General features: G+C 42.1%; 1 protein-coding gene across 4 annotated transcripts in view; it reads left to right on the top strand.

Moving 5' to 3' along the window:
• NUP37 (nucleoporin 37) overlaps positions 1-27,390 on the top strand; it is a 1,368,290-nt gene that overhangs the window by 614,700 nt on the left and 726,200 nt on the right. For all 4 annotated transcript variants that reach the window (XM_044087745.1, XM_044087744.1, XM_044087747.1 and 1 more), the window contains one exon: positions 8,860-8,954. In XM_044087745.1, the coding sequence (XP_043943680.1) occupies positions 8,860-8,954 (95 nt within the window). The remainder of the gene's footprint in view (positions 1-8,859; positions 8,955-27,390) is intronic.

The following is a 27,390-nucleotide window of genomic DNA, read 5'->3' on the forward strand; positions in this document are numbered from 1 at the left end:
AATTTTTAAGGTTTACGTACAATATTGGCCATAAAGAAATTCCATACTTAGACGTCACTATTTACAAGGAAGGTAATAAATTTAATTCAAGTGTATACAGGAAGAAGACATACTCTAATTCTATTCTACATTATGCTAGTGCCCATCCTTTCCACCAGAAGAAAGGCATTATAAAAGGGCAATTTGTAAGAATTAGTAGAATGACTTTGAATGATGAAGAATTTAGAAAGGAATGTGATATGTTGCATGGGATGTTTTGTGAACGTGGAAACCCAGAAACTTTAATTACCCAAGTGAAACAGGAGGTAGCTAGTGAGAGGACAGGCAAATATGCCCCAATCTTGGGAATTCCCGACGTTGGCCTTGTGGGTGATGATTTAAGTTTGAAAGAAAATAAGAAGGAGGGGAACTTTGGTTCAGTATTCATCACTGATTTTAGTGGGGATGCCAGTGTTGTATGTAGAACCATCGAAAGGGAATGGACTAGGTTCAGTAGAATTAGTGACCTTAAATTAGACTTTAAAACCCCTTTTAAATGTGTCTATAGGAAGGAAACCAGTATCAATTTTTTTTTGGAAGGATACTATGACTGTTGGGGGGGGGGGGTGGAACCAGAAACAAGAAAGGGATATTCAAATGTGGGAGATGTGCGCAGTGCCCTTTCATTATGAATACTGAACTAGTCCACCTGGATTCCAGAAATAGAACCCTTATGGCAAGGAGCTATAGTAATTGTGAGACTAGCGGGGTTGTATATCTTGCCTTATGAGAGTGCAAGGCATTCTATGTAGGAAAATCCGAGAGGAAGCTGAAAAGGAGAGTATATTAACATTTGAATGCCATAAGTAATAGAAATGTTAGTAATGCACTATATAGGCACAGTATAGAATATGGAAAAGGAAAGTTTAGTTTTTTTGTACTTGAGGAGATCCCAAGGGATATGAGGGGTGGTAGCTGGGAGACCAGAGCTGAATACAGGGAACTTTACTGGCAGATTTTTTTAGAAGCCAGTAGGTTCCCTGAACTTAAACGATGGTTTATCCCTGGCCCCAGTTTTAAAGCTGAGAGGGGCAAGATTATAACATTTACAAAAACTTATAAAAATACAGTGTTTTATTGTGTTGAGTCTCTGCATAGTGAGATTCTGTAATTATTTTAAATGTGAAGTAGTTATGAGTTTTAGAGCCAGTCAACAGTACACGAATAACATTTTATGAATTTTATAAACTTGTATATCAAGCATTTTTATGATTTATTACCCTTATGGAGAGATGTTGTTTTAACATTTATTGATGCAAGCAGTTACAGGGTTTATTTTGCATTATGAATTGTATTAAAAAGAACTTTTTAAGTGTAGAATTGTTGTAAATGAAGTTATTTATGTTAGTGGAGGTGAAAAGGATTGTGGGTGAAGCCTATGAAATGTTAATTTTAGTGATACACTGTTTTTATTGGTGAATTTGTATTTAATTGAAGTATTTAAGGCATGTAATTTAGTTTGTTAATTGTATCTGATGAAGTTGAGGACAAAAACGTATTTTCAAGGAGTATCGTTTATGTGTTGTGCTGTCTTACTGCATTAAAACTGTGTTAAGCCCATCAGCTGTTTCCTGTCTTCTGGAGTTCCATTGAGGTGTGAATAACTGTTTTCTGTGCCAGTGGAGAGTCTTATTGCGGATCTGGAGAAAAAGAGAGAAACCAGCCCCAGACTGACTATTGTCTCTGTGTGCTCTTAAGGGAATTTGCACTTGATGCAGAGAGCTGGTTCTGTAAATACTGTGTATGTTCCTATTATCCTTCCAGTGAACATCCGCCTACAGGTGCCACTGGTGAAGACTGAGGCTCCTTAATTACTGGTCCAGTGGAAGGTCGTCACACATCTCATACCATTGCTTCCACATAATAACCAAAGCCTTTACCGCCCCCTGAAGTGACTTTTTTAGGCTGTCCCCCCTACTGGACACTCCTATATAGCAAACTCAGATTCAGATTCTGACAACATCTTGGTGGCACCACTCAATGCTAGGAGTCTAAATAGAAAGAGCCGGAACTTGAGACTGCCTACAACTCAAACACATTCATATCTGTGCAGTTACTGTGCTGTGATTTCTTAGTTATCGTTTTGGGTAGCTGCAGGAGAGTCTCTGTATTTGTCAGAAACATTATCCCTTCATGTCAATCTACCTACAACCCTAATCTGAAGTTCCTGGAGATCCACATCATAGGATCATAGGAGGTTACTAGGCATATGGCCTTTGTAAGCCTACATGTTCATGCACCAATTTTCCCAACTGTCAGTGCCCAAGGATTAAAATGACTTTGATGTATGCCTGTTCCGTAGGGCATCTACAAGCTGTCCCCTGTTCATAAGAGAGACATACAACAAAACCAGGGGTGAATTTGTGATTTCTCATCCACTGGTCCAAATTGCATTTGAATAGGCTTAGGGAAGAGCTGTACTTCACATGAATGGAGAATCTATTCCAGAGAAGGGCAATTTCTGAGACATGTTTTGTTTGTCAGTGATGAGGGATAGATCCTTTGATTGGGTAATTCTAATGCTACTTTTTTGTGAATGTGTAACAGATCCATCATGTTTGGATTGGAGAATCTGTTGTAGGTTAGACATAGATTGCCCCCTCAGTAGTGAGTAGAAGCTTGAGTACAGGGACAGGGCTTTGTGGCAGTCCACATAGGACATGTTATTTACACCCTGTATTCTTTTAATGAGGAACCTCAGTGGCTACTTCAGCTGTTGCAAATGCTTGATATGGTACCTGCTAAAAGGTGTGTTGTACTCTATTATTGGTCTATTGAGGGATGAATATAGTGGGGCTGTGATCTCCTTGGATGTGGATGCCATGCCCTTACTTATCCATTGTGCCACCTAGAAGGATTTTCTACCATCGTGGACCCATGGTGATCAAAGCTGAGGTTACTGTCAACTTGAGTTCCCAAGTCCCTTACCACTGGGTCTACTCTTATGGAAGTATTATCAGTGTTGTAATTTGCAGGGGTGCTCATCTTCCAAAAGGATATAAATGTGCATTACATTTTTTTTTGCATTGAGCTTTAGACTATAGCACTGGCACCAGATATTTGTCTGTGTCAGATCCTCTTTGAGGATATTTACAGTTTGGAGGGATTCATTGATTGCATTCAGTTTGCAGTCATCAGCAAAGACCCTCTATATTTGCCTTGACTTCATTGAAGTGTATTCTGAACAGGAGAGGTCCCAGTACTGGTCCCTGTAGGACACCACTAGTAACAAGCCACTTGGTGGAGGTTGATTCCCCCACCCTAACTTCATTTGTCCTATCCATGAACCATTTTTCTATCCATTGGGTAGCATAGGGATTTATGCCTAAATTTGTAAGTTTGTCTATAGTACCTAAATGAGATATTGTCTCAGATGCATTTGCCACTTTGGAGGCGGCCGTGTGCACCATTTTGCTATCATCCATGGCACTAGTGACCTTCCTGGAGAAGGCCACCAGATTTAGAAGGCATGATCTGCCCTTGATGAAACGAAACTGGGATGTGTCCAGTTTTTGAATATTTCCTATGTCTTTGTTTATCAGGTCCACAGTAATTCTTTCCATGGCCTTGAAAATAGGACTAGTCAAACTTATGGATCTGTAGTTCCCTGGGTCCGTTGATGGTCCCCCTTTGTAAAGAGAATGGCCATTGCAGTCCTCCATTCTCTATGCACAAACCCTGTCTGGAGGCTGTCATTGAATAGAGATTCTAGTGGGCCTGACAAGGTCATGTTTCAAGCTATTTAGGAGGCATCCTTCTATATTATCAGGATCCACCAGTGCTGTGTTAGCTTTGGAGAGTGCAGTGAGGACCTGTTCTTAGTGATAGTTGGGAGAGAAATGGTATAAGGTGTTTCTTAGGAGATAACTAGAGGTGTTATGGGGGCTGAAATTTGAGCTAAATGTCTCAGCCAACAAATTTGCTATATCCTCTGGTTTGGCATGGGGAATTCCATTTACTATTAGTTCAGCATACTGTTGGGTGTTCTCCTTAAAGTTATGTACATAACTGAAAAATGGCTTATGGTTATCCTTTGTCAGGGAGACTATTTTGCCTTGAAGATGGCTTTTGTGGATCAGATTAGTCCGCTGAGTTGCTTATTGAAACTGATGTGGGAATTCTTTGCCTTTTGCGCATAGCTCTTCCTATTTTTGGACAGAATTTTCTTTCTTTTCTTGTACAGTCTATTTATACTGGGAGTCCTCCAAGGGGGCTTGTTTTTGGATTTTGTCCTAAGTTTTATTTTGGTTTGGTACTGCCTGTACTGGGATTCTATAAACACTTCCACATATGCTGCTGTATTCTTTGAGATGGGGGGCTTCGAATGCTATGCCATCAAACCATTGCATCATTGCTGGCTACAGATGCCCATCAGTATCTACCAAATATCATGGAAACTTACCTTAATGCCATTGTTAGGCCTTCTTGCTAGTGGACTTTAGTTACACAAGCATTGACTGGCACACTTGTACCTCTCAGAATGGATATGTTCAGCATTTCTTAGACTTTAAAAATGTTCTCCAGTGCACTGACATTACATTACCTATTAAGGGCGCTAATATTTTTAACCTGGTTATTACCAGCCTAGTCCTTGCCTATACTCATCCCACATCTTTTTATCCTTGATTAAATTTGACTGCAGATTAGTCAAATTTTCTATCAGGCCTAGTGACTTGTACAAGACCTATGCAAAATTCCTAGCAGTTCTCTCCAACTGGAAAGGACCCAGCTGTGGGGGCCACCACATTACCTCCAGTTTTTACCAGCACCTTAAACATTTACATAGAAAAATGTGTACCCATTTGCTTTGCGTATAATGGCAAATTCAGAAGTGCAGCTCTTTGGCGGAATTCTTGTACTGGTAAACTGCATAATTAAAAAGGAAAATAATGAAAAGTTGTAAGAAATCCCCATCCCGCATACCTCAAGACCACACTGGAACATGTGAGCAAGTAACTTAAAGATTGCTATTAGAAAATGTAACAGACTACTAATTTAAGGTCAGTATTGATAACAAAGAAAAGTACACATTTTTATTTATGTCAGTAAACTATTAATGTCCAACAATCCAATGAGTGCATATCAAACATTCTGATCCGAAGGAGTGATACAGCCAGTGTATCAGAAGGCAAATCGAGTGCTAACTTTACCTCTCCTACCCACATTGCTGCCCCCATTGTCACTGCAAATGTAGTTTTCTTGGAATTACTTTGGAACAAGTTTTAGAATCCCTGTCAAAGACCGAAAATAGCATTTCTATGGAACCAGATAACATACCAGGCTGTATTCTCATCAGTACCTGGTATGTACTATCTGAGCCTCAGATTAACTGTTCATCATCATCCTACCCACAGTGGTTTGTGGCTGATGCTTGGAGAACAGCCAGTGTGGTTCTCTTGCACAAGCATGTCCCCTCTGCAGACCCAGGGAATTATAAGTCCATCAGCCTCACCAGCCTTTGATGCAAAGTCATGAAATTTATCATGGCCAGTCGTATTTATGTAGACATAGGCAACTTAACTGATCAAGACCCCACTCAGTTTAGTTTTCTGACGGTCAGGTCATACCTCCTGAATATAATAAACTCTTATGGAAAGATTACAGAGTCTGAGAATGGTGGTCATTTAGTGCATATTGCTTATTTTGTACTGGCCAAGGCTTTTGACACAACCTCCCATTCTTGTATTATTGAAAAAAAAATAGCCAAACTTAATGTAAACTTCTGCATTGTCAGCTGGATTGTAAATTTGCTATCCAGCAGATTCCATACTGTGAAAGTTGTTGGTACCCTCTCTGAATGTAAAATTAAAACTAATGGGATGCTTCATGGATCAGTTTTGCACCCCCTCTTGTTTGGCATTTCTTTTGCAGATATCTAGGCCAATATCCCAGAAGTGTTGTTGATCAAGTTTGCAGATAACTGCCAGCTAGGTACTGTTATCCACTCATTCAGTGATACTAAACTGTTCCAGCAAGGGCTGTAGTGTACATGTACCTAGTATACTGAAAATGGTGTCAAGCTAAGGGGAAAAATGCAGTATAATAGCATTCTGCAAAAAAAGCTGCTTCCGTCATAAGTGTTATATATGGTACTTTTCTTCAGACAGATATGGTTGTCAAGTGACCTGTGTAGTTATGTAGACAACTCTCTCTCTCTCTCATTTGGTCATTACATTTCCACCATGTGCAGGGTACCTTTCTGTGTGTTCCATTTAATTTGCAAGGGAATGTCAAGATGCAGAGAATCCAACCCAGTATCATACTCCTTCCCTTATCTGACCAGTCATCAAGTAGAATGCTCTTTTGGTTTGTACAAATCAAAGCATATGGCTCAACTGAAAACGCTTCAATGTTTTTAACCAAGAAAATTAAGTACCTTAGATCTTTTAATGCTACCAGTAGAATACTGCAGCATTCCTTATACTCAGTAGCCTACTGGCTGCTCTGAGGTGACCGGTGTCTTGCTTGAAAGATCCAGTCTTTTTTAGTCTCTTATTTCTTTTCAACATCAGTGGCTGTACTAACACCTGTACTAGGGACCTAAGTCTACACCAACAAATAAATGAGACTCACTTGAGGGATACAGTCTTAACTCATCATATTCCCAGCCTGTGGAATAAGCCACCACAACATGTTAAGTGAAGTACTGAATCTACCTTTAAGGCAAGTCTTAATGATTGGATGGGTAACATAAATTTACACCAGCATCATTGTTGCACAGTCATGCTCGATTTTGGTTGTAAACCTAATTAATTTCTTGTAAAGGGTGGCAAGAACCTTTAAGTGTGCCTACCTATAGGTATACATTGCGAGGCATCTTTTGGTTATTGCTGTCACTTGTCTAGTACTGTTCCTGCATTCCTAAAAGTTTTCAGTGACATAAGTCTCTCCTGCCTCCTGAATGCCTTAAATTACTTTAGCTTTAGTACACTATCAATTTGTATAGCCAGTGAATGTTATTGTTTCAGGAGGGGACCACATTTATCCTCAGTGCAGCCATTTACTGCCAGTGTCCCCCAAGAGGCTGTACTTGGAAACCACCAGTTTTTTCTCTCTATTGATAATTTTCCCCACTACTCCATACCATGAAAATCCTTCTGTACACCAGCAATATCAGTCTTAGGCTCATACTCACCTTATGGTACTCTTTGTCAGTTGCAGTCCAGTATTAGTAATCTATCACAAACCTTAACAGGAAAACGGTCAACACTTGACTAAAACTAAGATAATGTTCACTGGCACCCCTGTAAGAGTTAAGGCCATCTTAAAACCTCCTCTTCAGGGACGATGGGAATGACTGACAGTAGGAGAATGACCACAGCTGTGAGATTAGGAGAGATTACTTTACACAAGAAATAGTGGGTACTGCCAGCAGTATATGGTGAAATGTGATTGCAGAAAGTTAAGAGGAGATGGGGAAGGTAGAAGAAGTGGGAAGAGCAGTAAAATATATGGCAGCTACACTTGGGTGCAGAGATGGCACATGGTATGAAGCTTGCTAGAATGGCAGCTGCTGCAGTAAAATGGGTGGTGATCGCGGAGCTGGTTTGTAGATATATGCAGAAATGTTGGTAGCTTATTAAGATGAGGTCTTAGTGGTTTTGTGGAGAGATGTCTAAACTGATGTTGCTGAGGTCTGAATTTGAGCCAAACTGGCATTAATCTACTTGATCCTGAAAGTATGATGGCAGTGAGAATCGGAAAGAAATGAAGCTGATGTTTCCTTGTGAAGGTAAAGTATTGGCAGTTGTCAGCAGAAATGATTGGTATAGACACGTTTAGGACCAATGTTGTTGAATCTCATGTGGCCATTGCTAAGTTTAGCATCTGTTAAACATGCAGAATCTGTTGCGGACCTGCAGCAGGCATAGTAAGGTAGGAGCATGAAGCATTTCAGTGCATTTAAGTAATTTGAAATGGAGATGTGACATCTGTAACCTTTAGGGTGAAGTGGAGAAAGCTGTGGCCAGAAAACTGAGTGCAGGACTAGTGGTGGGTTTACCACCTGATATTGGTGTTGGTGTTGTAGGTCTCCTCTCTTTTTGTTAACTTGATAGTTTGTGTCTTCAGGGTGGAGAAGACCAGCATATGCATTCTTCTTTACACATTCTTCTTTAGATATATCTTTTTCCATTTCACCTTGATCTACTTTTCCTTTGAATATTAATATTGTAAAAACTGTCTGTTTCTTATCCCTTGAACCTTCATTTTTTAACCCTTGTCTGACCAGCTCCTTAAGCTTAGCAATGTTTAGTGAATGCATGAACCTTCTTTAACCATTCTTCCATGGGACGCCATTGCTTCAGTGGAAGATGATGCAAGGGTCAGAGAGAATGGTCAGCTTGCCTTGTCACGATGGTAGTGGTTCTACTGGAGTTTTTTCTCCTATTTGTTATATTAAAATAAAAGCAGTAAGAGCTGATGCTTATATTGTGCTTCTTGCTCTGGCAGGAAACATGCACATAAATGTAACTTTTGGCTGTAGTGCTACTATGCTTACGTGAATTGGATGTGTTTAACAGGTAAAAAAAAAAAAAAAACTGTCAGTTGTTTTGACACATGCAAACATTGATGAATATAAGTACAAAATTCTGTTCCACTGTGTTGCAAGGGAGAGAAACTCTCTCCCATTATATATCAACATGACTGAGAAATTCAGTGTTGGGCTGGTCACTGCAGAATGACTGAAGAAAAATTGATACCATACTAGAGTGATACATTCCAGGCTGTAGTATCTAAGCATAAACAGTGTTAAACTGTGCTTCAGAATTATTTTACTGTCACCTAGACTAATCTCTGTATCCCATCGTAATTTCATAGGCCATAGGAGAGCATACAGATTACATCAATGACCTAGTATATGATCCAAGAGATGGCAAACAGATTGCAAGTGTCAGTGATGACCATACTTGTCGGTAAGTAATTGAATATTTTCATGACTTGGTAGCTTAAAGATTCCTGCTTTACATGACTGTTAATTTATGTGGAATCCTCAGTGAAATGGCTCTGTATACTAAGAGCAATACTCTCTACTGTAAGATACTGAATTAGAATATATTTTGCTTTTTACTGTGACTGGAGTCCTTCTTTAGTTGCTTGTATTGAAACCTTTTCTTGGAGATGAATCCTTTATACAATGGACTTCAAATGGCCCAGGCATTAGCTCTGCATGTGCTCTCCAATGTTTGGTGGGACTTTTTCTTATTGTGGGAGTTTACCCTTGTGGAATATTGGCTAAAACCACTGCCATTCTTGACTTGTCACAGCTTAGCACCATCTCTGTTGTGCTTTTACTAGTGCCAGCTCTTCTTTGCTCAAAACTTGTCACTGGCTTATGTGATTGTTGCTTCACAAGATACCAGAGCCTATGCAGCCACCCCACCCCATCTACCCTGGAAGGAGGATCAGAGGATACTTTGGTCTTTTTTCTCTGAAATCTCCCTTAAGCTACAGCTCCTTCCAGAAAGACTTTTCTATTTGGGAGATGCTAGAACTATGAAACCAGGAAGCATTTCAATATTTAGTTAATGAGGATGAGATATTCTGGATCATCCCATCTGTAGACCCTGATGTTCTTCGTGTTTCATTGTTGCAATCATTGCATTTGGGTTATCTGCTTGCAGGTAGCCCTCAGTCGGCCTGATTAACAAAGTCTTGAGTCCTGCGTCGGTTGCTGTCCCTTCTTCCATGACGTCAGGTCGTCAGGGGTATAAAACATGTAGCCGACGCCATTACATCAGTCTTTCTTGCCGTGCGGTGCCCGAAGCAAGAGCAGTTCGCAAGTGCCGATCGTCCGACTCCTGAAATTTTCGTTTTCGAGTTTCAGAACCAAAGTCTTCAACTAAAGCTAAGTACCCCATTGGGGAAACTTTTTCTTGCTCCTTACCGATGTCAGTAAAAGTTAATAATTGCATTACTTGTGGAAAGCAAATACCTCATAATGATTTTCATTCTTACTGTATTCCTTGCCTAGGCCCTGTCCACAACGTACCTTGCTGTTGGTTTTGTGCTTTATTTAATCAGCGCACTATCCGTCGGTATATTTTCACCTCTAAATATTTCGGTTCCCGGTTTAATTATCCAGAAATGGCGTCGGTTAGCCATCCAACTTCTGGGATTCCGAAAAAATGCAAAGAGTCTGGTATGCCGCGAGATGCATCAACTATGGAACCCGCGGATGTCTCTACCTTGAATGGGTCCAGAGCCGCTGTGCAGGCACCGGCTTCTGAGGTTGTATTCAGGCCTACGGACTTGCATTTTAAACCAACGCCTCCATTACTTAGGCCTAAATCTCGATCCATGCCTAAAAAAACGACGCCCAGGCCACATGCTCAGGCCTCTATGCCTAAAAAACAAATGATAAGAATGGCTGAAGATCTAACAACACTAATCAGGGGTAGCCACCCCCCCCCCTTCTAAGAGGCGTAGGACGGAAGTTGAATATGAATCTTCTGATCAGGATTCTGTTGTTTCTGATTCTTCTCATGATCTGGATTTGCCCTTATCTACTTATGAAGATTCTGATGCAGAGGACTCCATTCCCTCTGCTTCCCCTGCTGAGGATTTTTCTTTTGGGGAAACCTTGCATACTCTAAGGGAGCATTTCCAATGGGAAAGCCAGGATTTTTCTGATTCAAAAAAAGAGGCTTAGGGATGTCCTCATCCTACCTCAGCATAGGCCTTTAGCTATTCCTCCTGTACAAGACATTGCTGGTGATGCTTTTTCGGAATCTAGTTTGGCCCCTGATTCCCTGCCTCCTGCTCCCAGAAAACCTGACAGATACTACAGGGTCCCTGAGTCCCACAAGTTCCTTTTTAAAAATCCTATTGCAGATCCAGAGACTATTTCACATGGGCCCAAGGGCATTAAGGCTTCTACTGCTAAAAATCCTACCCCTTCTGATAGAGACTCCAGGGCGCTGGATAGATGGGGTAAAAAGGTTTACACTTCTGCACCCTTGGCCATAAGGGCTTTAAACTGCCAGTTTCATATGTTAAAGTATCAGCAACATGTTATTGGACTGCTTAAACAGAAAATGATGTTGATTCCTGACTGTGTGGAAAATAAAGAATTACAGGATTTAATGCATTCTGCTGAACAAGTTGGAAAACATACTTTGCAATGTGGTTTTGATTCATTAGAGGCCTCTTGCAGGGCGGCTGTTACTGGGTCTGTGCTCAGAAGGCATGCTTGGCTTAAGGAGCAATCTTTGCCTGATCATGTTAAATCTAAATTGTCGGATGCTCCTTTAAATCAGGACTGCCTTTTTGGCAACAAGGCTGAGGAAGTTCTTAAAAAGATGGAAGATAAAGCTAAATCTATGCAAACTGTTAAAGATTTTTTACAAGTTCAGCCTCCTAGATGTAGTAGGCACTGGCCCTCTAAGAATTGGTCCTTTCCAGCCCCTTCCAGGTCTTCTCAAGCCAAACCCAGACACAGCAAAAACCCCAGGTTTCAGTCCCAGGGGACACACAGAACAAAGCAGTGGGGGGCCTCCACTTCCAAATCTGGGAATAAGACTCCCCCCTATGGTAAACTGTCTCAATGACGTCCTTTTAAACTTTCCAAGCACTTATCAACTGACTGCCCCTTTGGGGGGAAAGATTGCACTTCATGCAAAGAACTGGGAGCTCATTACCCAGGACAAATGTGTTTTAAATATAGTGTCGCAGGGATACAGATTTCACTTCCACACGTTGCCATCACCAAGCGGGTGGCCGGACCTACCCCAAATCAGTGGGCACAGGCCCAAAAACAAGTACTTTCTCTCTTAAGCATGGGGGCTATTCAACTGTTACTAGAAGCGGAAAAGGGACAAGGTTTCTACTCGAGACTTTTCCTGGTACCCAGAAAAGACAATTCGTGGCGTCCTGTCCTGGACCTGTCTACTCTCAACACCTTTTTGGAGATTCCAAAATTCAAGATGCTGACTCTTCACCAATTACTTCCTATGCAAGGCAAAGATGCCTGGTTGGCAACACTACATTTAAAAGAAGCATACCTGCACATCCCAATCAGGGGATCTTGCAGGAGATACCTATGCTTCAATGCAGACTACACACACTATTAGTTTTCTGCACTGCCCTTTGGCTTATCTACTGGGCCCAGGGTATTCACAAAGTGCCTAACTCCAGTTATTGCATTTTGCAGGCAAAGAAATATTCAACTATACCCATACCTGGACGATTGTCTAAATCAGGCAGAAAGCCAGGACATACTTTTGAATCATCTGGCCTTTGTACAAAGGGTTCAAACTTGCCTGGGGTACACCATAAACTAAAAGAAATCACACCTGGTACCCTGTCAACAAATTATATTCCTGGGAGCAAGCTTGAATTCAACTTCCCAGATGGCTTACCTCACGCCAGAGAAACAAATTCATTTGACAACCTACTTCAAACAAGTGGCCACAAAAACCCTGCTATCTGCAAGACAAATACTGCAAGCCTTGGGGTTCATGGCCTCCTGCATTCTTCTAATTCCATATGCAAGACTGCATATGAGGAAACTACAGTGGTATCTAAAAAGCCTATGGTATCAACATTCTCAAGACCTAAAAACAATGATTCCTATCATACCTTGCCTACGCCTAGAGTTCCTTTGGTGGGCAGAGGCCTACCACCAAAACAAGGGACTACCTTTCACACCAACCCCTGCCGCCCAAACCCTAACAACAGATGCATCAGACTATGCATGGGGTCCTCACCTGGAAGGGAAGTGCATTCAGGGCAAATGGAACCCAAGTCAAATGCATCTGCATATCAATCAAAAAGAAATGTTAGCTGTATAGAATGTGCTCTGACAGCCTTCAAGGACCACATTCTTCCAGGACAACTAATGGTAAAGACGGACAATACCACTGTTATGTGGTACATAAACAAGCAGGGAGGTACTCATTCTTACCCCGTCTGTAGACTAGCCATGGCATTGTGGAACATAGCCTTGAGCTACCAAGTGCACCTACAAGCTCAATTCTTGCCAGGAAAATTAAATACACTGACAGACAGACTAAGCAGAAACCTCATGGACCCACCCAAGTGGAAACTGGAACCAAGGATTTTCAACATGTTGACAAGCAAATGGGGGAGCCCAGATATAGACCTGTTTGCCTCTCCCCAGAACTACCAATTGGACAAATTTTGCACAAGGACTCCCCACAAACAAGCCTGGAAAGTGGATGCTATGTCCTTCAGCTGGAAAAAACCTATCAGTCTATGCCTTTCCCCCCTCTGCCTCTGCTCTCCAAAGTACTACTAAAAATCAAACAGGACAAACCAAAGATGATTTTGATTGCTCCAGACTGGCCGCGCCAACACTGGTACCCCCTCCTGCACAGTGTGTCATGGTTATCTCCATGGCACTTGCCTCAGACTCCTTCCCTGCTGTCTCAGCAGGAGAGCCAAATTCTGCACCCTCAGCTTCTAACACTGAACCTTGCAGCCTGGCTAATTACTTAAGCTCTCCTTTACCATCCATCAGCAAACCTATGATGGATATCATTTTAGAGGCAGGGAGGCCTAGTACTAGAAAATCTTATGCTGAAAAATGGAAAAGATTCTGTGCCTGGAACCAATCTAAAGGGATGAGCACAGCAGTGCCCAATTTATCTGAGATTTTACAATACTTAACTGAGATGCTTCACAAGGGCCTGTCTTTTTCCTCCATTAAAATCCACGCCTCAGCCATTTCAGCTCATTGTAACACAGAACCTCCTCACTTCTCTTATCCACTGCTCAAGCAGTTGCTCAGAGGGGCCAAAAATTTGAGACCATCCAGGAGAGCTCCAACCCCAGCCTGGGACCTTAACTTTGTCTTGGAGAAACTCACTGTACCTCCTTTTGAGCCAGCTGCTACTACAGACTTAAAATTTATTTCTTGGAAAACAGCTTTCCTTTTAGCAATCACTTCAACTAGAAGGGTATCTGAATTACAGGCCCTTATGGCACTCGAGCCTTTCATCATCTTTCATGCGGACAGGGTGTCCCTCAGAACCAATCCATCCTTCATGCCCAAGGTGGTATCCAGTGTGGCTCTTAATCAGTCCATTCATTTGCCAACCTTCTTTCCCAATCCACAGAATAAAGGGGAATGGATACTGCATTCCTTAGATGTGCACAGACCACTTAGATTCTTCTTGGACAAGACTAAACCTCAAAGGAAATCTGAACAACTGCTGGTGGCATTTGCTGCAGGGGCAAGGTGGAAGGCTATTTCAAAGCAAACCATTTCTAAATGGATAGGCCATTGCATTCATTTCTGCTATAAACACCATGGAAAACCTATCCCCTAGGGGATCAAACCTCACTCCACCAGGGCTGCATCTACCTCTACAGCCTTTCTTAGAGGCGTCCCTACCAGGGACATCCTTGAAGCTGCTACCTGGAGTTCTGTACATACTTTCGCCAAGCATTATCATTTGCCAATTTTCTCTAAATCGAGAGCTGGCTTTGCCACTGCAGTCTTGCAGGGCCTTATAGCTGGCCCTAATGCTATCTAAATTCCTCCTCCCAACCATAGCTTTGGGAATCTACCCAAATGTAATGACTGCAACAGTGAAACACTAAAAACATAGTACAGTTGTGTACACTTACCATAAATGTAGATGTTCGAGTGTATTCACTGTTGCAGTCCTGGTTACCCTCCCCCCAGCATCCCAACTTCTTTTGACTATACCTCTACTTTCCTTTACTATGCTTAAAAGCCTTTTTGGTGTATTTGCTTTTTTGTTGGAGGTATATCTTTGTACTTTTATATTTAATTGCTTCCCATTAGGGGGGCACCTGACATCTGGGGCAAGAAAAACTGATGTAATGGCATCTGCTGCATGTTTTATACCCCTGACGACTTGACGTCATGGAAGAAGGGACAGCAACCGACGCAGGACCCAAGACTTTGTTAATCAGGTCATCTGAGGGCTACCTGCAAGCAGATAACCCAAATGTAATGACTGCAACAGTGAATACACTCAAACATCTATATTTATGGTAAGTGTACACAACTGTACTTTCTGCATTTTTTGCTGCTTAGAACCATCCAGATTTATTTTTTTCCTGCTCCCTAGAAGGCAGATGCCCCTTGTTAATCTTTTGTTATGTTGTAGTGACATCCTCTCTAAGTATCCCAGTACATGTTTCTCTGTCATATCTTTGGTCAGTCATAGAGATTATAACACCTTTCTGTGCTAATGCTAATAGGGACTTTTGGACTGGGTAGACTGGGTAGACAAGAGGATTTTCTTAACAGCAACTTCAGGACTTTGATACATGAATTATTTGTTTTATCTTTCCAGATTCTAGTCTTCCCTGGAGGAATAAACTTTGAAAAAGTTTGTCGATCTTAGTGAGGGTGTTCAGTTGTCTGAGCAACCCACTTTAACTTGGCATCCAAACAGTTAAATCAAATTTCTTTAAAGGGGTAGTCAACATTTTTTATAACTCCCCTATGGCTTTGTGACTTCAAAGTTAATTGAATGAGGGATGGAGAGGTTGCCATCCAAGTGAAAATCTGTTGATGATGGCTCATTTAATTAATCAGACTGGACCATTTGAAAAGCAACTTAATTTCATGAAACATATTCCTCACTGTATTTTTGAGCAAGGAAACTTTGGGAAAAGCCCCTTAACACTGCTTTTCTGCTGGACTTGGATGTGGCCCATTTTAATTTTGTCTGAGATGATGCCAAGATTTGGGTGACAGTCTCCAGCATATACCTGTGCAGGATGCCATGGCTTAAGCTATCCTCCTTTAATGGCGAAGTAAGGCAGGGTAGTTGGGTTGTTCCCTTCTGGTAAGATGTCCTGTTTGGATGGGCCTATCAAAGTCTTGTTGAAAGCCTGTAAAATATGAAATTGGAACTGATCTTTGTAGAAGAGTGTTATGATACCACCCAGACAGATGTTCTTTTATTAGGCTACTAAATTTCTGTAGGAAGAAGGAATCCCAATAGAATGAGTAGGGCCTCTGAGCCTCACATGTGGTTGTCTCCTTTACTTACTCTCTCTCTCTCTCCCTGTTTTTTTATTTTGTCAGAGTCTTTATGCATGTCTGCTACAGCAGATGTTCGTCGTGTTTCACTGTTGCAGTCATTACTCTTGGGTTATCCTGCTGGCAGGTTACCCTCAGTCGGACAGAATTCCAAAGTCTAGGTCCGGCGTCGGTTGCTGTCGCCTCTTCCGTGACGTCAGTGCGCCAGGAGTATAAAAGATGCAGCCGGCGCCATTTTCTTCAGTCTTTCTTGCTGCACGGTGCCCGAAGCAAAAGCAGTTCGCAAGTGCTGGTCGGCCGACTCCTGAGATTTTCAAATCCAAATTTCAGAACCGAAGTCTTCATTAAAGCTTAGTACCTCGTTGGGGAAACTTTTTTCTTGCTCCAGACCGATGTCAGAAAAAGTTACCAATTATATTTCTTGTGGGAAGCAAATACCTCAAAAGGATTTTCACTCTTACTGTATTCCTTGCCTAGGCCCTGATCACAACGTTGCTAGCTGTCGGTTTTGTGCTAGATTTAACCAACGGACTATTAAGCGTCGGTTCGATTTTGCATTTCATTACTTTGGTCGAAAATTTAATTATATAAAGCCGTCAGAACAGCCGACGACCGGAATATACAAAAAACGCAAGGACAGGGAAAAGGATAGGCATCTGAGGTCCAAAACCGACGAGGCCTCCGCTAGGCCAGTCGCCGGTTCTCAGTGAGGCGCTTTCGCAGCCCCTGGCGCCCGCTACCTCAGAGCCACAGGCCGCTTCCGACTCTCACATGGAGCCGATTGGGCCTCTGGATACTCAAGGTATTGGACAGTCGGAAATCATTCCCTCAGATGGGTCCGGAGCTGCTGAGCAGGCATCTGCTTCTGAGGGTGTCTTCAGACCTACACAACTATATGTTAAGCCATCTTCAGCTTCAAAGACAAAGAAACAAGTACAGCATTTTCCTACTCAGACTTCCATGCCTAAAATACAGATGCTCAAAATGGCTGAAGACCTAATTACTTTGATCAGGGGTTCCCATCCCCCTCCTGATAAGAGGCCTAGGCAAGAGACAGAGTATGATTCTACTGATCAGGTTTCTATTTCCTCTGATTCCTCATCTGAACAGGATTACTCCATGCTTCCCTATGAGGATTCTGATGCTGAAGAATCCATTCCTTCAGCCTCTCCTCCTGAGGATTATTCTTTTGGGGAAACCCTGCATATCATGAGGGAGCATTTCCACTGGGAGAGCCAAGATTATTCTGAATCCAAGAAAAGGCTCAGAGACTTTTTGCTACTTCCTCAGCACAAGACCCCTTGCTATTCCACCTGTTCTAGACATTGTAGATGATGTATTTTCAGAGTCCAGCCTGTCCCCTGACTCTTTACCGCCTGCACCTGCTAAGCCAGACAGATACTACAGGGTCCCTGATTCTCATAAATTCCTATATAAAAACCCCGCTGCTGGCCCAGAAACTATATCTCACGGTCCCAAAGGGGTTAAAGCTTCCACTGCAAAAAACCCTGTCCTCTCTGATAGGGATTCTAGGGCTCTAGACAGATGGGGGAAAAAAGTTCACACTTCTGCTACATTGGCTGTAAGGGCTTTAAATTGTCAGTTTCATATACTTAAATATCAGCAATATTTAATGTCACTGCTTAAACAGAAATTGTTGACCAATACTGAATGTTCTGAGAACAAGGAAATGCAGGATTTATTGCATGCAGCTGAACAAGTGGGAAAGCGTACTTTGCAATGTGGCTATGATTCACTGGAGGCCTCTTGCAGGGCCGCTGTTACAGGTTCTGTTATTAGAAGGCATGCTTGGTTAAAGGAACAAAATCTGCCTGATCATGTTAAAGCAAAATTATTAGATTCTCCATTACAGCATGATACTTTGTTTGTTACTAAAGCAGAAGAGGTGTTGAAAAAAATGTAGGATAAAGCAAAATCCATGCAGACAGTCAATGATTTCTTACAGGTACAGCCACCCAGGTTTAGCAGGAACTGGCCTTCAAAAAATTGGTCCTTTCCAGTGTCAGACAGACCACAAAGAGGGCAGATACAGACATCCCAGAGGCAGATCTCAACCCCAAGGCTCACACAGGCCTAAATAATGGGGTGCTCCTACCTTCAAAAGCGGAGAAGACAAATCTCAACCTTACAGGAAACAGTCCGAATGACTTTCCTCTGCCAGATCCCAGCACTTTTCTTTTGGCAGCCCCCTTGGGGGAAAACTAGCACTTTTTCCATCAAATTGGCAAATGGTTACCCAAGACAAATGGGTCCTGAACATTGTCCCAAGGCTACAGGTTCCATTTTCACACCCTACCAAGCTCAAAAGGTATGCCAGACCTGCCACACAATCAATGGGCAGAGGCACAAAAACAAATTACAGCCCTCATGGACATGAGGGCCATTCAACAAGTACCACAACAAGAGCAGGGGCAAGGATTTTACTCCAGACTCTTCCTAGTGCCCAGAAAGGACAAAACCTGAAGACCAATACTGGACCTGTCTATACTAAGTACGTTTCTGGAAGTTCCAAAATTCAAAATGTTGACCCTACAGCAGCTACTGCCCATGCTGGGCAAGAAGGCTTGGCTCGTAACTTTGGACCTAAAAGAGGCATACCTGCATGTCCCAGTCAGACAATCTTGCAGAAGATACCTCAGATTCATAGCTGGCTCAATGCACTACCAATTCTCTGCACTGCCCTTTGGCTTATCTACTGCGCCCAGGGTCTTCACAAAATGCCTGGCACCAGTAATTGCATTTTGCAGACAAAGAGGAATTCAGATATATCCCTACTTGGACGACTGCCTAATTCAAGCAGAGAACAAAGACATTCTTCTACAGCATCTGGCATTTGTAAAAAGATTACTAATTGGCCTAGGGTACACAGTAAACGAAAATAAATCAAAACTAGTGCCCTCTCAAGAGATAATATTCCTGGGTGCAAGCTTAAATACAACTGCCCAGATGGCTTATCTCATGCCTAACAAACAAAAGCAACTGACTTCTTACTTCAAGAAATTGGCAACAAAAACCCACTTATCTGCAAGGAAAATCCTGCAGGCCTTGAGTTTCATGGCATCCTGCATTCTACTAATTCCATATGCCAGACTGCATATGAGGAAACTACAATGGTATCTAAAAAGTGTTTGGACTCAGCATTGCCACAGCCTGGAGACACTAATTGCACTAATTTCCTGCCTGCATCAGGAGTTTCAATGGTGGGCACAGGCCTGTCACCACAACAAGGGTCTGCCATTCAGTTTACCCACAGCCAGACAGACACTGACAACGGATGCATCAGATTATGCCTGGGGGGCCCATATGGCAGGAAAATGTATTCAGGGCACATGGCCCGCAAACCAGATGCATCTTCACATCAATCAAAAAGAGATGCTAGCTGTTCAAAATGCCCTGACAGCTTTCAAGGACCTGCTTCATCCAGGACAGCTACTGATAAAGACAGACAATACTATGGTCATGTGGTACATAAACAAGCAGGGAGGTACACATTCCTACCCCCTCTGCAGACAAGCAATGACCTTATGGGACACAGCATTGACTTTTCAAGTTCACCTGCAAGCAAAATTCCTGCCAGGAAAAACAAATACTCTGACAGACGAACTAAGCAGAAACCTCATGGATCCCCACGAATGGAAACTGGATCCACAAGTCTTCAGCATGATAACAAGGAAATGGGGATGCCCAGACATAGATCTATTTGCCTCCCCTCACAACTGCCAATTGCAGAGATTTTGCACAAGGATTTATCACAAGCAAGCATAGAAAGTGGACGCCCTATCCTTCAACTGGGAAAATCTAACCGTATATGCATTTCCTTCCCAGGGTACTCCTAAAGGTCAGACAAGATAAGCCAAAAATGATACTGATTGCACCAGATGGGCCAAGCCAGCACTGGTACCCAATCCTAAAGAGCTTGTCTCAAGGTCCAGCATGGATATTTCCTCAGACTTCTCACTTGCTGACCCAACAAAACAATCAGATTCTGCACAGCCAACTCAGGACCTTAAATCTGGCAGCATGGTAGATAATGTAGCCATTCAGAACACTCATCTTTCAAAAGTTGTTATGGATGTTATCTTGGTGGCCAGGAGGCCCAGTACCAGAAAATCTTATGCAGAAAAATGGAAGAGATTCTGTGCTTGGAACCAAGAACAAGGCATTGACACGTGCGTACCAAATATCCCTCAGATTTTACAATACCTAACTGAGATGCTGAACAAAGGCCTTTCCTTCTCATCAATTAAGATTCATGTCTCTGCCATTTCAGCCCATTACGATACGGAACCACCCATCTTTTCTCATCCTTTAATAAGGCAGTACCTCAGAGGGGCCAAAAACATTAAGCCTCCAAGGAGAGCACCAATTCCGGCCTGGGACCTCAATTTTGTTTTGGAAAAACTCACACTGCCTCCCTTCGAGCCAGCATCAACAGCGGATATAAAATTCTTATCCTGAAAAACAGCTCTGCTCCTAGCAATAACCTCTGCAAGACGAGTCTCGGAGTTACAAGCACTCATGGCTGTGGAACCTTTTATCATTTTTCATCCAGACAGGGTTTCTCTGAGGATAAACCCAACATTTATGCCTAAGGTGTGGTGTCCAGTGTGGCCCTCAACCAAACCATTCACTTGCCTACCTTTTATTCAAATCCACAGAACAAGGGTGAGAAAATTCTGCATTCTTTGGACATACACAGGCAGTTGCACTTCTACTTGTACAGGACTAAAGCTTTCAGAAAGACTGAGCAACTTTTAGTGTCATATGCTGCAGGATCACAAGGAAAGGCTATCACAAAACAGACTATTTCTAAATGGATAGGCCATTGCATCCATTTCTGCTATTTTCAGCATGGCAAATCGGTGCCTAAGGGCATTAGGCCTCATTCCACCAGAGCAGCAGCCACTTCAGCAGCCTTCCTCAGAGGAGTACCAACCAAAGATATCTTAGAGGCTGCAACTTGGAGTTCAGTGCACACTTTCACAAAACACTACCACTTACCTCTTTACTCTAAGTCCAGAGCAGGCTTTGCCACTGCAGTTCTGCAGGGCCTCATAGCCTCTCCTAATCCTATTTAGCACAGCCACCCATTCTCAGCTTTGGGATTCAACCCAAGACTAATGACTGCAACAGTGAACCACGATGAACATAGTACAGTTGTGTACCCTACCATAAATGTAGATGTTCGAGTGTATTCACTTTTGCAGTCCAGGTTACCCACCCACCATCCCCCTTTTCTTTGCTGGGGCTTATCTGCACTTCTCTATCCTATACAACCTATGTGGTGTATTTGCTTGTAGATGAAGGAAATGTTATTTTTGTGCATGCATATTTATTGGCATATTTTTTCAGCCTACCAATTTGGGGGCACCTGACATCTGGGGCAAGAAAAACTGAAGAAAATGGTGTCGGCTGCATCTTTTACACCCCTGGCGCACTGACGTCAAGGAAGAGGCGACAGCAACCGACGCCGGACCTAGACTTTGGAATTCTGGCCGACTGAGGGTAGCCTGCCAGCAGGATAACCCAAGAGTAATGACTGCAACAGTGAATACACTCTAACATCTACATTTATGGTAGGTACACAACTGTACTTTCACAGTGTAACTGTCTGACAGAACTGCCCATGCAGAGTGAGTCTCCACATTTGCTCTAGCTTAGAGAGCAATCATTGTGGTCATAATGTTTGCCAAGCAGTGATAAGTGAGTCCTGCATGTAAAGAAATGCCATATATGCCTTTACCTGGAAGAGTGGCTTATGGTGGCTACACTGAGGAACTCCTTGCTTTGAGTTTATCTATATTTGATGCTTCCATGATTGCAGGCCATGGAAGTCTTCCTAATCTGGCAGACGCCTTCTCTGGTCCCAATTGTGCCTTCACTGGAGTAGAATTAGACAGTCTTCAATGCCATTTTTTGTGCCTTCCCATGAGAAGGGCTGAGGAGGTCATGACTTTAGTATCCTAGGTGAGATAATAGAATAAGTAGTTTACTTGTACCCTTCTGCACCTTTTGTCCTTATGTTTGCCACAGTCTCCTTAGTTTCATTTATATGCTCAAGGATATGAGTGGGTATTCCAGTGGACTGTGACATAGTGATTAAAAAGCCATCTTGTCTTCACAGACCTCCTGTTGGTGTCAAGACATTGCTGTCAGGCTGTAGAGTGTTATATAATTCTAACTAGTCACATTATGGACCTTCTTTCCTGCAGCAGAGCTTGTATCAACGTCTGACAATGGACAGATTGCTGGGGAGCCTGCCTGATCTTTTTTTTTTTTTTTTTGTGGAAAAAGCATCATCGACCCTAGTTGTAGGACTTGTGTATGTCACCTGGAGTTATAGGCAACATTTCTTGCCCTTTGAAAGGGAGCTGCAACAAAAGCCTGTCCTGCTGTGCTCAGACAGCCAGGCAGGCAGTGATATGATAAGTGAACAAATAGGGCAAACCTATGCTTGTATGCTGACTGCAGAGAGGTGCTGTTGATCTTGCAATGGGAGACGGACTTGTTCATCATCTTGCAGCTGTTCATATTATAATTTAAGGAAATGTGCTGACAGACTTACTGAGTTGTAGTTCCAACCCTTTTCTAGAGTTGAAGATTTGGGAGTCTTATTTGATCAGTGTCTTCAAGAAGTGGAGCACAACTGCGGCTGACATGTTCTTTACACAACACCACCCGGCCCTTCCCTTGTTCTGCAAAGTGCAGTAGGAGAAGGAGGGTAGTTGAAAGAGGATACATGGTCTCTCCTGCTGCAGAGAAGATTTCTTTACACCGTTAACTTTTTCCTCTGATTACATGCCTCATCGCTGACTTAATAGAAGAAAGACCAAGTCTGTTTTTTATTACTCTCTGGTGGCTGAGAAGAGTATGGTTTCAGGGTCTCAGTTTTCTGAGATTATAGGAAATTATCCAGGTATAGGCCAAAAGAAGTTCCCCTTGGTTCTGGTGACACCGGGTTCCACCTCAGAACCTGGATTGTACTTTGAATGCTTTGCTGTTTGGGCTTTCAGTAGTAAGAGAAGTGATGGGCATTGCTAGGAATCTTTACGGTCATTAGGCACATTTTGATAAGTGGAAGAGGTTCTTCCTATGGGCAGAAAAGGTATTCTTTGAGATCTCCAGCAGTTTATAAGTGGTTCTGACCTTACTCAGCAGTCATACAATGTGGATCTTATTTACAGCAAGGCCAAGGTGTTCACTTTCACATCATGACCTTGTGGAGAACAGAACCACTGCCATCACTAGCTGGTTAACCATACTGCCTTTGTTTATAAACTGTGCAGTGTAGAAGGACTTTCTTACAACAGTGGACACATTAGTCGAAAGCTAGGTCACTGTCCACATGAGTTCCTAAATCCAGAACAACTGGGTCAACTCTTAAGGGCATACTGTCAGTGTGGTAGTTCTCTGGGTTAGAGGACTTCCCAAATTATACTATAATGCATTTTTTGGGATTTAGTTTCAATCCATGATTCTGGCACAAGTTATTTGTTTGGGACGAACCTTACTACAGGATAGCTAAGCCATTTGTGGATTCAATAACTGCTGCTAGCTTGTAGTCGACTGCAAACTTCGAGCCTTTTGTTATTGGCTTTTACTTCAGAAAAGTAGATGCTAAACAGGAGACTCCACTAGTGAGTAGTTGATTTGTGGAGGTAGCTTCCCCTGCTTTTGTTCTGCTGTGTCCCACTTGTGAGCTGGTTAACAACCTAACGTGACAATTTGTTAGTGCACTGTTTCCCGTGGCAAAGGTGCAGGATTTTAATCTTTGCACTGTCATTTACCTGCGGTGTAACTTTGAGCAAGTCGCTTAACCAGAAAATGCTTTGGAGCAATTAGTAATGTGGGCTCAGTTTCTTAATGCTCTCCTGGACTGCATGTCTAGTAATTATGAACCTGTTGTTGTTTGCCAGCCACTCCCTATTGCATAGCTGATCTAGTTCAGGAAATGTTAATGCAGTATCATCAGAACACCATTTTTTTTTAAATGCAAAATAGGCAATTTATTCTTTAAGGCAGCAGACACTGCATTTGTAGTTGAAGCAGTGGAATGCAACATTTTTGCCAGCAGCAAATCTGCATTAGTAATTGTTCTCTTTAATGTGGAATTATTCAGATGACGTTTACTTCTGCAGTGATTGTGCATATTATTTTAGTATACTTAGAATTTCTTGTATTCTCCTAAATACTCTTCTGTTTAAATTGTGCACATGGCTAGGTCTAATGGTATGATGCTAGTGATCTTCATACAGTTTCATGCACTTCATCCAAAGCGACCATTACTTTACATGTAATCTATTTCTTCACAACAGTGAGGGATGTACATACTTGTGACTTAACTATTGATGGGGGTAAGCGGCTATCTGTGGATGAAAGTACCTTATTCTCTTATTTGGCTGTTTTTAAATTATCTTTAATCTGGCTTTGCAGGACTAGTGTGCATGTGAGTGTGAGTTAAGTTGGAATACTTTGACTACTGTGTGTGTGAAACAAATTTAAAATACGTGGTTTGGTCGTCATTATTAATTTTTTGTCACAGGCATCTGAGAAGTATGCAGTCAGAAACAATGTAGCTATAATTGCTAGGTTTGGGGGATGTCTGTGGATAAAAATGATTGAGTTTGTTGAGTTAAAGTTAAAAAGTCATTAGTGTATCTTTGCAGGACTCGTGCATTTATGTCAATCAAGTAGGAATACTTTACTGTGGCCATTTTTAGTACAATTAGGTGTGATGTGTACAGTCAATAAAATAGCAATAATTGTTGAGTATGGATATTGGTGGATTACAATGATGGCAGTTTGAGTAGCCTATTATGGTTGGTATGTTTTGAAATGAGTAATTGGTTCAACTGCTAATTTAGAACACAGTGCAACAAATATTGCTATACTAAACAAGAAATACAGTTTAAAACAATCAGAAAGGTGAATCAAAGAGTACATGCATTTATTCATGGTCCTAATAATGTAATCTGTGTATGTCCCATGGTTTGATAACAGTGCAGGTGTTGAAGTAGACTTAATCTGCCACTGTGTAAGTAGAACATGCACAATGGTTGTTTTCCATTTTTGGGTGGGATGTCTGCTGAGTACTCTCTGAAAAACAGAAAACGTGATCACTCCAGTGCTGGACAATGCAGATTAAGTAGATGTAAAAACTCTGATTTGTTTAATGGCTAATTGACTGTGGGGACAAAAGTACTGTGTGAAAACATATTTGGCATGTGTAGGCAATTTATTACATAAGGAGATTACCAGGAAAAACAGTTGAAAGAGTAAAATACAACTTTTTAAGAAGAACCCTCCCACTTTAATTCTTGCCTCCGATCCTTCATATATCCTTCTAATTAACCTTATTATTGTATCAGGGGATGCAAATGCTTCCAGTGCTCTACTCATAAATTCCTAGTTTTCTTTGTATCAAGACCCGCCAACAACAGAGGTATTTTCTTACATTCTGCTTCCCTCTAGATCATTGGTCAATTAATGTTAGATGTTTGCTTGCCCTCCACAAAACCACACTTATCTGTATCTATCAATTTTGGCAACACCTTTGCCATTCTTTTAGCTAGTATCGACATAAACACTTTATAATCATGGTTTAAAATTGAAATGGGTTTGTATGAAGCTGGGTTTGGTAGGACTTTGCCATCTTTAAGTAATGCAGTCACCACAGCTTTCTTCCAACATGTTGATGATTCCCCTCCTTTTAAAATACCGTTAAACAAAATCTTCCAGAAGTTTACTACATTTTTCCCCTCCTAATTTCCAAACTTCCACAGGAATAGCATCTGTTCCTGGAGACTTTACTGAAGATTGGTTATGCATCACTGTTTTTATCTCATCACCTCCTATTGTTACTGCTAATTGTTGAGCCTCATCTACCTCTACCCATGGCATAATTAAGTCTTCCATAAATATTTCCATGTGTACTTTTTCTTGACTTGCACATTTGTCTACTTTATACAGATTTTCATAAAAATTTCTGTAATATCTCTAAAGCCTCTCCATAATCTCTGATTATTTTTCTTGTTCTAGGATGTTCTTCATCTCACATTGCTGCAGTCCTGACACTTGGGTAGTCCGCTGTCCCAGTCGGCCCGAATACCAAAGTGCTGACGCCGGTCAAGGCGATTAGTCTGACGTCAGGACGTCAGGGTACAAATGCGCATGACCGACGTCATTTCCTCAGTCTTTTTTGCCGCATGGTCCGATGCAGAAGCAGTTTTGCAAGTGCAGGTTGGCGTTCTGAGATTTTCCAAAGTCGGAGTTTCAGACCGAATCCAAGTTGGCTAAGTAATATTTTGGTTTTTCTTGCCTCAGTATTTTACGGATGTCAGAAAAAGTGAATAACTTTATTTCTTGTGGGAAACAGATACCTCATAGGGATTACCATAACTTGTGTATACCTTGCTTAGGGCCTGAGCACGACGTTGTTGGCTGTCGCTCTTGTGCTAGATTTAACAAACGACTATAAAGAGAAGATTAGATTGTGCCAGGTTAGTTTTGGGAAGCGGTGTAATTATAAAATGCCGCCGGATGCTCCGGCGCCAAAAAGCGCAAGGACAAAACAGCAAAGCCTAGGCTGGAAGAACCGTCCGTCGGACGCCGGTTCTTTAGAGGGCTCGGTGGAGCCAGAGGTTCAGCCAGAAATTTCTTTGGAATCCCAGGAGAGACTTTATTACTGCAAGATGTGACCTCTCAGGAGGTAGGCCAGGCGAAAGGGGCTTCTCAGGTAGCTGTTCTTCCCTCCTTCCTAAGGTGGTTAGGCCCTCCTGCTGTTTCCAAGGCTTCTCCCAGGCGCAGGCCAGGTTTTGTTTCAGGTGTTACCCCTAGTTCTTCAGGGTCTGTACCTAAGAAGCATATGCTTAAGATGGCAGAAGATTTGATTACAATGATTAGAGGTTCTATGCCCCTCCTGATAAGAGGCCTAGGGTGGAACCTGAGCTTGGGAGTTTTGAGCAGTGTTCGGATGCTTCTGAGTCTTCGGCTGAAGACTTGCAGGAGTATTCCCTTACTCTGATTCTGATGTAGATGATTCTACTCCTTCTGCTTCTCCTCCTGAGGATTTTTCATTTTCAGAGACTCTTCATTCCATGAGGGAGCATTTTAAATGGGAAGGTCAGGATTTCTCTGATTCCAGGAAAAGGCTTAGGGAATTTTTGTTTCTACCCCAGCATAGGCCTTTAGCTATACCTCCTGTTCTAGATGTGGTGGACGATGTTTTTGCAGAGGCTTCTCTGAACCCTGATTCTTTGCCTCCTGCTCCAGTTAAACCGGATAGATATTATAGGGTGCCTGAAGCTCATAAGTATCTTTTAAAGAGTCCTAGGGCAGACCCAGAA

The sequence above is a fragment of the Protopterus annectens genome, chromosome 11.part0 (genome assembly GCF_019279795.1).
Source record: "Protopterus annectens isolate FY-2018-M chromosome 11.part0, PAN1.0, whole genome shotgun sequence".
Classification (NCBI taxonomy): Eukaryota; Metazoa; Chordata; order Ceratodontiformes; family Protopteridae; genus Protopterus; species Protopterus annectens.